The 16,991-nt window shown below is 47.6% G+C and overlaps 1 protein-coding gene across 1 annotated transcript in view; it reads left to right on the forward strand.

Moving 5' to 3' along the window:
* Window positions 1-505: 505 nt before the first annotated feature.
* Window positions 506-16,991, forward strand: part of dscaml1 (Down syndrome cell adhesion molecule like 1) — a 703,857-nt gene continuing 687,371 nt past the window's right edge. The window contains exon 1 of the mRNA XM_085967838.1: window positions 506-776. Coding sequence (XP_085823964.1) covers window positions 734-776 — 43 coding nt within the window. The 5' untranslated portion in view covers window positions 506-733. The remainder of the gene's footprint in view (window positions 777-16,991) is intronic.

Below are 16,991 nucleotides of genomic sequence, written 5' to 3' on the forward strand. Positions count from 1 at the left end.
ATCTACTGTGCATTCGGGCCATTTAAAATGCACGCATCTCTCTCTTTAAAAAAAATACCAATTGCCCCCTTCAGCAGTGACTCCATCCGAGCTGTGAACGACTTTTATTCCCACTCAATGGATGTCCAATCTTGTATCATTCGGAATTCTTAAATAGAAATCCTTCTATTAAGGACTATTTTTAATCTAATATTGGCATCTTTTAAAAATCTGACAGCGTGGGTTGATAAGGAATCGCTTTAATTAGAACAAAACAGTGTGTTAAAATCCGAATGGATTTCAGCCCCTGGTTGTGCAGCATCGGCGATGCTTCTGTGAATGTATATATTTTTTTATTAACTATCTCTCTCTCTCCAGCTTTCCCCTTACCCCAATTCTCATGAGGTTCGGCTCCCTTTCTGTGCAAATACACGTATGTCATTTGTAAAAAAAAAAAATTGTAGAGAAATAATCGGCCGACCTGTGTTGTCAGATGGTGCACACAGTCGGTGCTGTGACTGTTTGTGTATGTGTGTGTGTGTGTTATCTCCAGGCTTCTGTAGCTGGGCGGGGCGAGGTGGCTCTTCCTACCTTGCCAGTGATGACATGTCCCGGGTAGGTTGGCGTTGGGGAGCCGCTGTTTACCTTCACCTCGCAGACTCCGGCACCCAAAGCGAGGGATCCGAGCTCTCTCTCCACTGCACTGAGATATAAGACACCACACACACACAGGGAAATAGGTGCTGTGTATGGCATGTGGCTGATCACTCTAATCCTGCTGTACTCTTTAACTCGAGGTATGTCCAGTATCTTTCGAATGGGTGAAATAATAATTTTACAAAAAATACAATGTGTAATGTGCTATTGTGAGATTTGACAAAAAAACCGATCCATTCTGTTACTAGTACTCTTTAAACCAATTGTGAGCGTCTAGATAAGATATTCCAGAGGAGAGATATGGTTGGAGGAGAGATATGGTTGATGTTTTTTAAATGAGTTTTGAATATGCAGCCTATTGTACCTCCAAATACAAGGCATGTTTATCTTAAATGTCATAGAATTTTAATCACACATCAGTATTTAAACCACACACCGTCTCCACTTTTAGCGATTTAAGAGTGATTGTATCAATTTGAAAGAAAGAAAGTGGTTACAGTGCACATACCGTAGCAACCGTATGGAGACTGCACTTGCAAAGAGATGCAATATCTAGGCATCGGTCAGAGTGTTGCAGATAGAATTTTAAAAAGCGGTTCTTCCTATTATCACAGGGGTTGGCAATGAGTGCTGGACTCAATTTGCAAAAATATTGTGTTATATTCGTGTGCACCGAGATTGATTCGAAATCATGTTTTGTTTTTAAATCGCCCTCTCGTGTTATTTCCCAATCCCCCTTTTAATTTTTTTAATTCCCTGGATTAAGGGAGACGAGCTTGGTGCAGGTGCTGGGTGGTCACTGCCTCCGGGCCCTAGTCAGACTTGGACCCCCCACCCCTTGCTCCCCTCTCCCCTCCTCTCCTCCTCCTCTCCCCACTCTCCCCCTCCTCTCCTCCTCCTCTCCCCCCCTCCTCTCCTCCTCCTCTCCCCCCCTCCTCTCCTCCTCCTCTCCCCCCCTCCTCTCCTCCTCCTCTCCCCCCCCTCCTCTCCTCCTCCTCTCCCCCCCTCCTCTTCTCCTCCTCCTCCTCTCCCCACTCTCCCCCTCCTCTCCCCCCCACTCTCCCCCTCCTCTCCCCCCCTCCCCCTCCTCTCCCCCCCTCCCCCTCCTCTCCCCCCTCTCCCCCCCCCACTCTCCCCCTCCTCTCCTCTCCCCCACCCCTCCTCTCTCCCACCCCTCCTCTCCCCCACCCCTCCTCTCCTCCTCCTCTCCCCCACCCCTCCTCTCCTCCTCCTCTCCTCCTCCTCTCCTCTCCCCCACCCCTCCTCTCCTCCTCTCCTCTCCCCCACCCCTCCTCTCCTCCTCCTCTCCCCACTCTCCCCTCCTCTCCCCCTCCTCTCCCCACTCTCCCCTCCTCTCCCCCATCCCTTGCCTCCTCACTCCCACCCCTCTCCCTCACCCCACCCCTTACCCTCACCCCACCCCTTACCCCCTCTCCCTCCACCCCTCTCCCCTCCTCTCTCTCCCCTCCTCTCTCTCCCCTCCTCTCCCCCACCCCTCCTCTCCCCATCTCTCCCCCCACCCCTTGCCCCCTCCTCTCTCCCCCCCATCCCTTGCCCCCTCTCCCCCGCCCGGCTGTGAGGCTCTGAGCCGGGCAGACCCGTGAGCCACGTCCCGGGGCTCAATGGTTTGGGGGAGAAAGTGCTCATTCCCCATCCCTATATTGTATTAATTATATAATACAGATTTGTATTTATTGCATGCTGTACCTCTTTTCTGTGTTGCACTGTTTGATCAGGTTGATTTTAATGGGATCTTAACAGCAGCTGGAAGCGGAATTGCCCGTTCACGGGAGGAGGTGTGAAGCTTGCTCCAGTCACACTTCCAGCACTCCTGGTCCAGCTCCGTTCACTCATTCCCGGGAGACCTGCTCCGTCCAGCGCCGTTTGTTTCTGGCGGAGCGTTTGCCCAGCCGGGTCCCGGCCCTCTCCCTGTCCCTGGGTGAGTCTCCCGTTCCCGGTTATACCAGGAGCCTCGGTTACACCGGGAACCCTGTCTGAAAGGGTTGACCAATTGTGCAGGCTTTGGTGGTAGGGGAGAAAGAAATCAAGAATAATCTCTCTCTGAATTATGAATCTCTGCACCGTGCATTGAAATTAAAATCTGAAACAAGCTCTCTGTTTCAGAGTCCTGAGTAAATCTGGAACCGATTTAAGACACAACAATTGCAAGCGCTATTGTGCAGGGAGTGATGGTGTAATTCTAATGTTTTCATCTTGTTGCTAAACCTGTAAACATTTTTAGGTCGCTTTTCCAGATTTTTTTAATGCCGTGTAAGATTGAGAGTAGGAGGAAGAGTACTGGTGATAGGAGAGGGCCAGGGAACTCCTCACACACAGCTAACCCTGTTTGCTAAAGTCATGCAATTTGGTAAAGATTCAGATCAGTCGTGGACCCGGTGTCTGTCACTGATCAAGCAGCCTCACACACAGCTCGCATCATCGGTACAATCCTTGTCTCCACACCTTACAGACAAATTGCTTAAAATAACTCATTCCTTCTCCCCACCCCCCCAAAAAAAAATACCTTAAACGAGAGAAGTGGATCTTTGCAAATAAGTGAAATTGTCTGAAATATGTGCATCTATTCTTTGTTCAAGTCTCTCTCTCACACACACTCTGTCTCTCCCTCTCTCTCACACACACTCTGTCTCTCCCCCTCTCTCTCTCACACACTCTGTCTCTCCCTCCCTCTCACACACTCTGTCTCTCCCTCCCTCTCACACACTCTGTCTCTCCCCCTCTCTCACACACTCTGTCTCTCCCTCTCTCTCACACACTCTGTCTCTCCCCCTCTCCCTCTCTCTCACACACTCTGTCTCTCCCCCTCTCTCTCTCACACACTCTGTCTCTCCCTCTCTCTCACACACTCTGTCTCTCCCCCTCTCTCTCACACACTCTGTCTCTCCCCCTCTCTCACACACATTCTGTCTCCCCCTCCCTCTCTCTCACACACTCTGTCTCTCCCTCTCTCTCTCACACACTCTGTCTCTCCCCCTCTCTCTCTCACACACTCTGTCTCTCCCTCTCTCTCTCACACACTCTGTCTCTCCCTCTCTCTCACACACACACTCTGTCTCTCCCTCCCTCTCTCACACACATTCTGTCTCTCCCTCTCTCTCACACACTCTGTCTCTCCCTCTCTCTCACACACATTCTGTCTCTCCCTCTCTCTCTCACACACTCTGTCTCTCCCTCTCTCTCACACACCCTCTGTCTCTCCCTCTCTCTCTCACACACTCTGTCTCTCCCTCTCTCTCACACACACTCTGTCTCTCCCTCTCTCTCACACACACTCTGTCTCTCCCTCTCTCTCACACACCCTCTGTCTCTCCCTCTCTCTCTCACACACTCTGTCTCTCCCTCTCTCTCACACACCCTCTGTCTCTCCCTCTCTCTCTCACACACTCTGTCTCTCCCTCTCTCACACACCCTCTGTCTCTCCCTCTCTCTCTCACACACTCTGTCTCTCCCTCTCTCTCACACACCCTCTGTCTCTCCCTCTCTCTCTCACACACTCTGTCTCTCCCTCTCTCTCACACACCCTCTGTCTCTCCCTCTCTCTCTCACACATTCTGTCTCTCCCTCCCTCTCTCTCACACACTCCATCTCTCTCCCCCCTCTCACACACACTCTGTCTCTCCCTCTCTCTCACACACTCTGTCTCTCCCCCTCTCTCACACTCTGTCTTTCCCCTCTGTCTCTCCCCCCTCTCTCTGTGTCTCTCCCTCCCTCTCTCTCTCACACACTCTGTCTCTCCCTCCCTCTCACACACTCTCTCTCCCTCCCTCTCTCTCACATACTCTCTCTCCCTCCCTCTCTCTCACACACTCTCTCTCCCTCCCTCTCTCTCACATACTCTCTCTCCCTCCCTCTCTCTCACACACTCTCTCTCCCTCCCTCTCTCTCACACACTCTCTCTCCCCCTCTCTCACACACACTGTCTCTCCCTCCCTCTCTCACACACATTCTGTCTCTCCCTCCCTCTCTCTCACACACTCTGTCTCTCCCTCCTTCTCTCTCTCACACACACACACTCTGTCTCTCCCTCCTTCCCTCTCTCTTTCATGCACACTCACTCTCGCACAGACACGAATATACTCTCCTCACACACTCTCTGTTCTACGGTGCAGCTCAGTCTTGTACACATGTGGCTGCACGGGTTGTGTAGGATTACCGAATTAGTTGCATCTCGTGTGAGCTATCCAAATGCATCCGTAAATGATTATCAAAATACACAGCACAATCCTATCCCCGGCGATAGGTTGGGATCGATAGAAAAATAATTGATTTTTAACTGTAGTGACTACAGCAGAAACACCAATGGGAATTGGTGAAGATTTATTCGGGGGCGGTTTATACAGTCAGTTGTGAAACGGGCAAATCCCTAACACTAAACACATTTGCACCAGTTAGCTCCTCATTGTATCCAGTGTTCAATGTAAAAATGAAGTTATCACTGTCAGTTTCTCCCCCAATCCCATTGCAAACTGCAGGATTGTTTTTGTGTTTTATCCAGAATTTGTTTTAGTATTGATTTGAAGGAGATTCAGTGTAAAAGAGACAATTCAAAATGATTCAAGTTAGGGAGATGATTATATATGGTGTACAGAAGTACATATTTTTTTAAGCTGTGTATCCATTCATTTCTATTAAGTGCCTCACTTTACAATAGCCATTCCCTGTTTCCACTGTGAATGTTCAGCCACTGGAGTCTAGCCAGTGTAAATTCTGCATTATATTGTAAGCCTAGTAAACAGCCTTAAATGCTTTATAAACTACATTTTAAATAAAAATGGTTGTTACAATTGTGTGTACTACTCTGAGAAGTATATAAAGTAGTGAACAATGTCCTCAGTGTCCTCAGAGTTATAAGATCTCTTGTTTGTGAACTGCAGATAAAAAGGCTTCTCTTAAACACATAAACATCACACGAAGGGGCAAGATGGAATTGTACAAATCAGCATTTGTAGTCTTGCCTGATTTGTAATGGGAGGGGAGGGGGCGGGGCGTTAGAATACTTAATTCCATACAAATAAATTCCCCACCCCACCCAAAATCTTTATTTATTTTAACATTTTTGCTACACAATTTATTTTTCCTAACTCGTTGGTACACAGACCCTGGGGATGATGCACAGAGCGTGATGTAGGGGCTGTATGTGCCTCGGGGGAAATCCCTTTTTGTTAGATAACAGAGCGGAGGATTTTCCAGTTGTCTTTCTCTCCTGTGTTACTGTCTAGAAATATGGCCACAGACCAGTGTGATGGGACCAGTTTAGTCCTCTCATTTAAAAAGGGGGGTGCTAGAAAGCCCCTCAAATCCTTTTTAACATGTGTTTTTTTTGCATCCATACAGTATATCAATTGAAACCATTTTATTATGTACTATGCAGGAATCAGAATGCTTGTTTCTTTGCAGAGAAACATTTTAATTTTGGTTTTGGACACAACAGAACAATAAATATTATATAGCTTGAGATGAAAGGAGGAAGGTTCTGTGTGTAATAGTCTGGAGTGGGGGGACAGCGGAATCTAGTGTAAAAATTACAACTGAAGTCTTATTGAGCTCATTTCCATGCTGTGTGTGACTGCTCTAATATTACTGAGGCATATACAAGCAGTCATAAAGGGGAAGTGAAGTCTGTTGGTGAAACATTCTTCTAACAGAGGAGTTTTTTTTATTCGTTCCTGTGATGTGGGCGTCGCTGGCAAGGCCAGCATTTATTGCCCATCCCTAATTGCACTTGAGAAGGTGGTGGTGAGCCGCCTTCTTGAACCGCTGCAGTCCGTGTGGTGAAGGTGCTCCCACAGTGCTGTTAGGGAGGGAGTTCCAGGATTTTGACCCAGTGACGATGAAGGAACGGCGATATATTTCCAATTCAGGATGATGTGTGACCTGGAGGGGAACTTGGAGGTGGTGGTGTTCCCATGCGCCTGCTGCCCTTGTCCTTCTAGGTGGAAGAGGTCGCGGGTTCGGGAGGTGCTGTTGAAGAAGCCTTGGCCAGTTGCTGTAGTGCATCTTGTAAATGGTCCACACTGCAGCCACGGTACGCCGGTGGTGGAGGGAGTGAATGTTTAAGGTGGTGGATGGGGTGCCAATCAAGCGGGCTGCTTTGTCCTGGATGATGTCGAGCATCTTGAGTGTTGTTGGAGCTGTGCTCATCCAGGCAAGTGGAGAGTATTCCATCACACTCCTGACTTGTGCCTTGTAGATGGTAGAAAGGCTTTGGGGAGTCAGGAGGTGAGACACTCACTGCAGAATACCCAGCCTCTGACCTGCTCTCGTTGCCACAGTATTTAGTGTCCACACTACATGTAGCGCGTGAAGCCCAGGAAAATCATTAGTAAAAAAAATGCAAAATAATTCCTGCGGACATTGCTGGGAAGGTTGGTACACATTCCCCAGCCCTCGTTGCCCTGAGCTGCAGTCTGTGTGGTGATGGTGTTGTACTGGATTTGATGCAGTTGGGTAGCTGGCATGGTCACTTCAGAGGGCAGTTAAGAATTAACCGCATTGGTGTGGGACTGGAGCCACATATAGGCCAGGCTGGGCGAGGACGGCAGGCTTCCTTCCCTAAAGGACATTGATGAACCACTTGGATTTTTACGACAGTCGGACAGGTTTATGGTCACCTTTTACTGACACCAGTTTTTATTTAGATTGAATTCAAATTCGGAAAGTGTCGCGGTGGGATTTGGAACACGTGTTCGCTGGATTACTGGTCCGGTAACAGAACCACTACGCTGTTGTGCTTGTATTTCTTATTTGCTGGTTTGTCCTATATGAAATGTGTTGGCCTGGTGGTTTGTAAAGGGCTATTTTTAGTGCTATTGCCTCATGTTGAGGAGAAATTCTAAATCGGAACACCAAGCTCTGTTGGTATTAGCGACCTGACGTACGTACAAATTAATGGGATCATGGACTTAAACTACGAGGCCCCTGAGGCTCCATGCCATGTATCTAAATAGCCCATGCAGAGAAAAGCTTGGATACTCCTGCTCTCTACTTGCATTTGTACAGTGCTCCTCGTGTAACAGAGTGCTTATCAAGGCGGACATTATTTTTTGGTGAGCGGGCAGACCAAAAGGACAGAAGAAGAGAAAGGCCTTTTGAAGGCAGGGCTACAGATAGCAAGTCAAAGGGTTCTGGTAGACACTTCCCACAAGGCTGGGGCACGGTGGCTGAATGATGCCGCTTTGTTGGTAAGAGTGGAGGGGGTGGTAAACGAGCAATGGGTGCGGGCTGGGTTAAATGGCTAGCTGGTGGAACTGAGACCTTGCCGGATCTGAAGAAGGTGACCGGGATCTTGAAGCTGACTCGCTGGAGCACGGGGAACTAGTTTAGCGTGGAGGTGATGGGTGTACAGCGCTTAATTAGTTCCTTCTCTGTTTTCCTGTTGCAAATTACTTTCAGCAGTTTCTTGTTCCTTTGGTTGGAGCTCTTTTTCTCATTCAGTTGGTATGTCCTGGTATGCAAGTCTCTTTGTCTTCTCATCGTCCCACCCACCAGTGCTGTATCGCGCCTGCTGCTGTCAGTCCTGATTTCAGTTATAGCATTTAGAATCATTACAGCACAGAAGGAGGCCATTCGGCCCGTCGAGCCCATGCCGGCTCTCTGCAAGAGCACTTCAGCTAGTCCCACTCCCCCGCCCTTTCCCCGTAGCCCTGAAGATAAATGAGGGAGACCCACCTTAAGAGGTGCTCCTTCGAGGAAAGATTAACCCAAGAATGGTAATTATTTTCAACAGTTGGAGAGACAAATGAATAATGACAATACTGTGACGGTTTATTGGGCCAGAAATTCGGGTCGGAGGCTTCCCGCGGGTGTAAGCCTCCGACCTGCACTTACCTAGCGCGCCGGCCGTTGTGCTGTGGGCCCGCGTGGGATTCCGATCCTGGGCCTGCTCCAACTGCCGGCGCGCAGTGCTTGCGTATCCCAGGGGCGCAGTTAGTTCGAAGCGTCCCCTGGGATCACGTGGGCCATGGAGAGCCAATGGTAGCAGGGAATCTGTCAAATCTATGAATTAGAGATCGGCCCCAAAACATCACTAAAACTTCAAATAAATTTTTTAAAAATCACATTTTTAAAATAACTATAAATTACATAAAATAACTATTTTAAACAATAATTAACATTTTTGAAAAAATTAATTACAGTTTTTAACGGGGCTAAAAAAAAACTTACCTTTCTTTAAAGTATTTAAAAATAACAAACCTGTGGAAAAAATGTTTTAATTTTACTTAATTCACCACTTACCTTGTTAAAAGCAGGCCTTGCGACTGATTTTTAAAAGCGTAGCTGCTGGAGACTTTCCCTCCCGGAGAAACCTGCAAAAAAAACGGAAGTTCCAGGCGTACGCGCTGCCTCTCCGGCGCACGCGTTCGACCTGTGAACCCCTTCCTTGAAGGGAACGGAAGTTCCGGTTTTCCGCGCATGCGCAGTGCATGCACGAAACCGGCACTTTCGTTGGCCCTACGCATGAGTACCCAGCGCATAGTCACCCGTGGGGACCCGAATTTCTGGCCCAATATTTCTCTTACTGAAGATCTGTGCTCATTCGTTTAGCTTTGCCCTTAGAGGCCAGGGGTCGTCCAGCCAGATTGCCTGCCTCTCTTCCGCGGCCATGTTCGCGCCCGGGTGGCCCTGGAGATGGAGCACGCGGTGTCCGCCGGTGCGCTTGAGTATTTCCGCGACCGGTGGGCGCCGCAGGGACTGGAGTGCATCATCAACCCGGAAAACCAAATTTTAATTTGATTTGTTAAGTTTTAGTTGAACTTTTGTTCATTTACAGTCCAATTTGGGTTTTTTTTGGGGTCCAAACTAAAAGAGTGCCCTTAGAGGCCAAGATGTGTTGAGAATTGGGCACATGATGCAGAGGCAGCAGCGCCCCCTAGTGGTGATCTGAACCTTGCTGCAAGAGCCGTGGCTCAGTGGGTAGCGCACTTGCCTCTGAAGGTTGTGGGTTCAAGTCTCACTCCAGAGACTTGAGCACAAAAACCTAGCCTGACACTCCCAGTGCAGTCCTGAGGGAGCGCTGCCCTGTTGGAGGTGCCGTCGTTCGGATGAGACGTTAAACCGAGGCCCTGTCTGGCCTCTTGGGTGGACGTAAAAGATCCCATGGCACTATTTCAAAGAAGAGCAGGGGAGTTCTCCCCAGTGTCCTGGGCCAATATTTATCCCTGAATCAACATCAATAAAAACAGATTATCGGGTCATTATCACATTGCTGTTTGTGGGAGCTTGCTGTGCACAAATTGGCTGCCACGTTTCCTACATTACAACAGTGACTACACTTCAAGAAGTACTTCATTGGCTGTAAAGCACTTTGGGACGTTCAGTGGTCGTGAAAGGCGCTATATAAATGCAAGTCTTTCTTTTTTTTGCAGCCAAGCTGAGTGTTACAGGCCAATGGTGCAATTTTCTTGCTCACACGTGGATAATCCCAGACCATTTCTGGTGTACTGTCCAGAAGCAGTTTCAAATTGGCAACCTTTTAACAACTGCGCATTCATAATTGTTTTTCTGGTCCAGCTGCTATGGAATCCATCCCACAATATAAACAGGGCAGTTTCTACAGCAACCAGACTCCCAGGCAATGTTGCAGAACCCCACTCCTGTCATGAAGTGATTCTGTGTATAAACACAGTGTAAGAATAATATCTAAGGGTGTGACTATGGGTGCTCAGTATCGGTGTCCGGAAGACACGCATTATGTCATCCACAATCAGTGTTGATAATGTCGTAAAAAGTAGGTTTATGAACTATTAATCATGCAACTAGGGGAGAGTCCAGAACAAGGGGGCATAACCTTAAAATTAGAGCCAGGCCATTGAGGTGAGGCGTCTTCGCACAGTGTAGTGGAAATCTGAAACTCTTTCCCCCGCCCCCACCCCAAAAGAAGCTGTTGAGGCTGGGGGTCAATTGAAATTTTCAAAACTGAGATTTGATAGATTTTTGTTAGGCAAGGGTATTAAGGGTTACGAACCAAGGCGGGTAAGATGGAGCTAAGATACAGATCAGCCACGATCTCATTGAATGGCGGAACAGGCTTGAGGGGCTGAATGGCCTCCTCCTGTTCCTTTGTTCCTAATTGGCACCCAAATCCTTAGCACATCTTAGGCAAACCTGCTCTGGTAGGAGAAATAATAAATATTCATGATAATTCACGTGTCTCTCCGGTTGTCACTTGTGGAGTTAGTTTCCCTACCAAAAACAGATCTACGCTCATTGAGTGTACTATAGCCGTACCAGTGGAAGTAGTCTGAGATACAAGTCCATAGTCCGATGACTTATGGCTGGAGTGAAAGCTCGTGGGACCCAAGATAAAGTTGTAAATTGGATTTTTAATTGGATAGATAATGGGAAACAAAAGGTAGTTATTATTGATGAAGATTCTAATGGGGCGGCCGTGATTGGTGGAGTCCCACAGGGATTCATTCCGCGACCCCTGTTGTACATAATAATGACATCGGTGGGGTTGTTGCAGTTGGAATGTTTGTGAATGACAGTAAATGGTGTGGGAAAGTAGAGCATTTGAAGAGAATGACGTAGTGATATTGTTCAAGAGAAATCCAGAGGCACTAAACGACTGGGTGGCTGAATGGAGAGTGTCATTTAATATTGAGAAATGTAAGATGGCATAAGGCAGGGCTTATTAAAGCTATTTTGGGTGTGTTGCCCAAATATTGAAACGATTGTGTTGCATGCCAGCAGTTAGCACGGCTAACAGAAAATCAGAGTGGATGTATATCCTACAGAGGACCGAATACAGATGCTCTATAAAAGCACTGATGAGGCTGTACAAAATCATTCAGCAATGAAGAGAGACGAAAGAGCTAAATCATATGGGGAGAAATTCGACTGCTTTGCGTCTCCCGTTAGCACCCTAAGCGGGCGCTAATGGGGTGCAAAACTAGCGCCCGGGCGCAGCAATGTTTGCGCCGCTCGCGAAATTGACCAGACATTTTGCGGCGGCGCTAAACACTACCACCACGATCTCCTGCGCCCGCAGATCGTGACGTCAGTCGAGTGTGCAACGCCCCGGTAGCGCCCCGGACCGGATATTGAGTGGCGCCCCCTGCCTTACCGCCTGCCGCTAGCAACGACAGGTTGAGGGGAGCGTTTTGCAGTCAGGAAGGGACTGGGGGAGCGCTATTTAAAGGCGACTGCTTCCTGCCTTTTTTTGTCAGCGACATTTTTGCACTACGCATTCTGAGAGAGAGAGACTTCTGCAGAGATTCAACGCTGTGTGAAGGAGTTTTGGGTACTGAGCAGCACTTTGCAGGTTCTTTTTGATTTGACCTTCCTTGCATCGATTTAGAAGAGACTATGGGGGCTGCACTCTGAGCTCTTTCCTTGGGCCTCTCCATTGTTCTTTCCAGCAGGTTTGATCTACAGATCTCTCCAGGCTGAGATTCAAGGCTGCAATGAGCAGGGTGTGGATGGAGAGCAAGATCGACCCTCCCCTTTAAGAACTGGCTGGCACCATTGTGTCTGTGTTCCATTGCTGACTGACATCACATGAGCTTCGCCAGCGCTCTGAGTTAGCGCCTCACTCCTTAAGAGAGGTGTGTAGCGTCTGATTTAACGCTCCAATCACCACTAGGGGCGATAGAAGCCAAGTTTGCAGTCGGAGGCGATAATTAACGCCAGGCGCTAAACTTTGCACTCGGCCGATAATTGCGCCCCAAATGGGGCAATACCGAATTTCTCCCCCATAGCGTCATAACAGCACAGAAGGAGGCCATTCGGCCCATCGAGTCCATGCCAGCTCTCTGTAGAGCAATCCAGTCAGTCCCATTCCCCCGCTCTATCCCCGTAGCCCTGCAAGTTTATTTCCCTCAATTGCCTATCCAGTCTCCCCTTGAAAACATTGAGTGTCTCCGCTTCCACCACTTCCATCGGCAGTGAATTCCAGGTCACACAGAATCACAGAATCACAGAATCTACAGTGCAGATAGAGGCCATTTCGGCCCATCGAGCCTGCACCGACACATATCCCACCCTATCCCCGTAACCCCACGTATTTAACCCCCTAACACTAAGGGTCAATTTATCATAGCCAAATCAACCTAACCTGCACATCTTTGGACTGTGGGAGGAAACCGGAGCACCCGGAGAAAACCCACGCAGACACAGGGAGAATGTGCAAACTGCACACAGACAGTCGCCCGAGGCCAGATTTGAACCCGGGTCCCTGGCGCTGTGAGGCAACAGTGCTAACCACTATGCCACTGTGCCTCACAGCGCCAGGGACCCGGGTTCAAATCTGGCCTCGGGCGACTGTCTGTGTGGAGTTTGCACATTCTCCCTGTGTCATCACCACTCGCTGCGTAAAAAAGTTTTTCCTCACGTCCCCCCGTATCTCTTGCCCAGAACCTTAAATCTGTGTCCCCTAGTCCTTGTACCATCAACTAGTGGGAACAGCCTTTCCCCGTCTAGCCTATCCAAACCTGTCATAATCTTGTACACCTCTATCAAATCACCCCTCAACCTCCTTTGCTCTAATGAAAACAAATTCAGCTTCTCCAACCTGTCCTTGTAGCTAAGATCTCCCATTCCTAGAACCATTCTGGTAAATCGCCACTGCACCCTCTCAAGGGCCTTCACATCCTTCCTAAAGTGTGGTGACCAGAACTGGATGCAATACTCCAATTGTGGCCTAACCAGCGCTTTATAAAGGTTCAGCATAACTTCTCTACTTTTGTACTCAATACCTCTATTTATGAAGCCCAAGATCCCATATGCTTTGCTAACCACTCTCTCAATATGTCCTGCCACCTTCAGGGACCTGTGCACATTAACTGCAGAAAATTTGTTTAAAAGTACTAAAGGGACAGAGGTGGAGTTCTTTTCATGCTGTGTGTCATCACAAGGTAAAGAAACTAACCCGTGAGTTGAACAGAACTTGAGTATCTACTTTTCAAGTTGACTGAATATGGAGTAGACTTGCCAACCAGTGCAGTGAATGTGGATCCATTTGAAAAAAAAAAGGACGTGTTCTTTAATTCAAGAAGGTGCAGAGGGATACAAGCTCGGTAACTGGGCATGCCGACAAATAATATTTTCACTGGTTTTGGAGATGAATCGAAATGAATGGCTTTTAAAAAAAATTTGATGATGAATGTTATATCCGCCAAGGCAAGGGGTGCCAGTGTTTGGGATAGTGCAGTTAGATTCAGCGTAAAGCCTGCTTTACTCTGCCTTGGCAATGTGCTACAGCATCAACCTCAAGAGCATACTGTACAGAAAGGTCTGCCATTTTTTCCATTCATCGCACCAGTAATCCTGCGGCCCCTCTGAATGAGACTGTCGCATTTGGGGGCAGTTTTGTACCGTGGCCCCTTGCCCACTGGGAACTGGGTCCAGACGGTTTGGAACCATTCACAGGCATGGCCTTTTCTTCTTCTTCCTGTCTTCTTGAAGACTGGAGCTCTGATCTCAAAGCTCTTTGGTACTGGTACCAGACATGTATTGAATTTAAAAATCAAATGGAATTGCTGGAATCCTCCTTGTTTTTAGTTCTTGCATAATAAGAAGTTGTGATTGTTGGGTAGAGAAGTGAGTTGCAGCACGTGACCTTGGTTTGTTCCAGCCCTTGATTCAAATATCCAACATGAAATGAGCTTGGCCAGCCTCAACCCAGTTCCCAGCTTGCTCGAGGTCTCCCCACAAAAATACCTTTAATTTGTCACTAAGTTTGCGACTAAACTGGCAGTCACCGCCGGTCCTAGTTTTGGACTAAAAATGTCTAAATTATAAACTGGACATGACAAGTATTTTTTAAAGTCTTGTGTTTTTCCTCTTTTGTGAGGAAGAGACATTGGCGATTAAAGGTTCCGGTGACTTTTCACGATTAGCGAGACAACTAGCGGGACTCGAGCTGTGATCATGCCCTCTGGTTTTGGACTTTGCAAGCAGTGGACAGGTAGACCTTCGCATTAGTCATTGCAGGGAATTGAAATGCCTGTGGTGTAGTAGAGTGTGCTCTTAGGATGAGGTTAGGTTCTGCACTGTTGTTGATGCAGTGCAGGAGTAGCTTCTCTGTGTCATTCTGACATACCAATATCTGAACATTGACTCTGTACATATAAATGTATTCTTCTACCCAACACTAATGTCCATTACCTGTTGAGCTCTTTCTCCCCCCCCCCCACCTCCCTCTGCAGTACAGGACCATGTGGTACTGACCCCCAGAGCTACGTGTCTGAGACATGGCACCAGGGTCATAAACCTACAACACGAGGATGACCAGGGGATTTTTCCACTAAGGCCATATTGTTTCTTTGCAAATCTGAGCCAAGTGTCGCATTTTGGAATTTGCAGCGATGCAATCATTGATTGACGCAAGGAAAATTTGACAACATGGTTACACTTGGAAATGCACGTTAAGCAGGATTTCAGATAGGTTATCTACAGACATCTTCAAGAGTATAACGGCTGGTTTATACTGGCACGTCAATACTAAAATTTATATGAAGAAGACAAATGCCCACAGAGATCCTAGTGATGAGCTTATCAATACTACTGAATAATTGATATCATTTCATAATATGCTGCCAGAGGATAGTTTATTCAGTAAGCAGAGAATCTGCTTTGGGAAAACCTGTCAGTGGTCGTCAGCATTGGTCAAATTCTAGTTGATAGCTTTCATCAGCAAAAAATATCTGCTCCGGTTCACAGAAAGTTATTGATGGGACACATTCACCTACCATTGCAATCGGTAAGCCATATATTTTGACTTCAGATAATGGGGCCTCTCTTTGTTATCTGTCATGTTCTTTGTAGTTCTCAACACCCACGAGGAACAATCCCTGTATAAATCGGTCTGTTCATCACAGAGTTCCGTAAAGAACAAAGATCTGTGACAAGAGGTTTTTGAAGACCTGTGCTCATGAGGAATTATCCGGCAATGTCACGTGTGGCCTCAGATTGATTATACAGTCGCTGCCCTGGATTTGACGTGGGATTTCTGGCTTCATGCGTTCCAAAGTGTCAAATTAAATTGGAAGTTGCAATCGGTGACGAATATTGAACCAAAAGTCTCGCCGTGACATAAGGTTTTCATTTTTGATGTTGCTTGCCAATTTTCAAGTGTCAACAGGTGGCCGGAGAGTAAAGAATGATGAGATGGTCACTGAGCTCACAACAGCAGATGAACTTGTTCAGGGGGAATGCAGTTTTGGAACGGCAGAAATCGGACTTCACCCTGAGCCAGGTTGCAGGCAGGCAGTTTGAGCTGAGCTGCGTTTGTGACTATCCGTCGTAATGATCTTAATTCTAATCCTCCGTGTCCATTCTGACTTTGTCATTATCCTATTTAGATCGTTACGCCACAAAAAGCCATTGCGACAGGGTTTTCTTCAAGCGCTGCATCAGCCTACAAAATGGCTTCACCCATGAACAATTTTTGGAAGAATGCCCCGCATCTAGTTTCATTTATAAAATAAAACTCTACAGCTGGCGACTGATGCCCAAATTAGGGTGCTTGGCATCTTTGACAAAAACATGGCATTTTGTCATTCACCCTTGACCCCACCCCCCCAGCATCCCCCGCTGCACTTAGGGTTGCCAATTCGGGTTGGACATATTCCCGGAGGTTTCATCACATGACCTCCAGCCGCCAATCACCATGCCCATTCAAACAGCCTTTCCCCCCAACCCCCCCCCCCCGCACCATCGCCAATATGTTTACAATTAATAAATAAAAATATTCAAAGAAAATGAACGGCACACCATTTTGTAAATGCTCCTTAGATTTTTCTCCCTGGTGTTGCGAGCAGCAGCGTCCAGGAGATTAACCTTTGATTCTGGGAGACATTCCTGGAGGTTTGGCAACCCCTAGCTGTGAATGGAAGAAGGAATTCTGGGATTGAGTCTTGAGTGGGAAACCATTATATTTCAGTTTCCTCTCTGCTAAGTGCTGTGAGGATGACATCCAGTGAGGAGGCTGATCGTAGCTTGCACATCACATTTCTTGTTGCAGTGGAAGGGTATTTATCAAATGAGGACTCAAAGATTCCTGGAATCTATTCCTTCCGTGTCTGAGGAAGGATGTTCTTGCCATGGAGGGAGTGCAGCGAAGATTCACCAGACTGATACCTGGGATGGCAGGAATGACGTATGAAGAGAGATTGGGTCGATTGGGCTTATACTCGCTGGAGTTTAGAAGAATGAGAGGGGATCTCATTGAAACTTATAAATTTCTAACAGGACTAGACAGACTAGATGCAGGAAGGATGTTCCTGATGGTGGGGGAGTCCAGAACCAGGCGTCACAGTCTAAGGATAAGGGGTAAGCCATTTAGGACTGAGATGAGGAGGAAATTCATCACCCAGAGAGTGGTGAACCTGTGG

The sequence above is a fragment of the Somniosus microcephalus genome, chromosome 26 (genome assembly GCF_052327205.1).
Source record: "Somniosus microcephalus isolate GS21.2 chromosome 26, FLI_Smic_1.0, whole genome shotgun sequence".
In the NCBI taxonomy this organism is placed as follows: domain Eukaryota; kingdom Metazoa; phylum Chordata; class Chondrichthyes; order Squaliformes; family Somniosidae; genus Somniosus; species Somniosus microcephalus.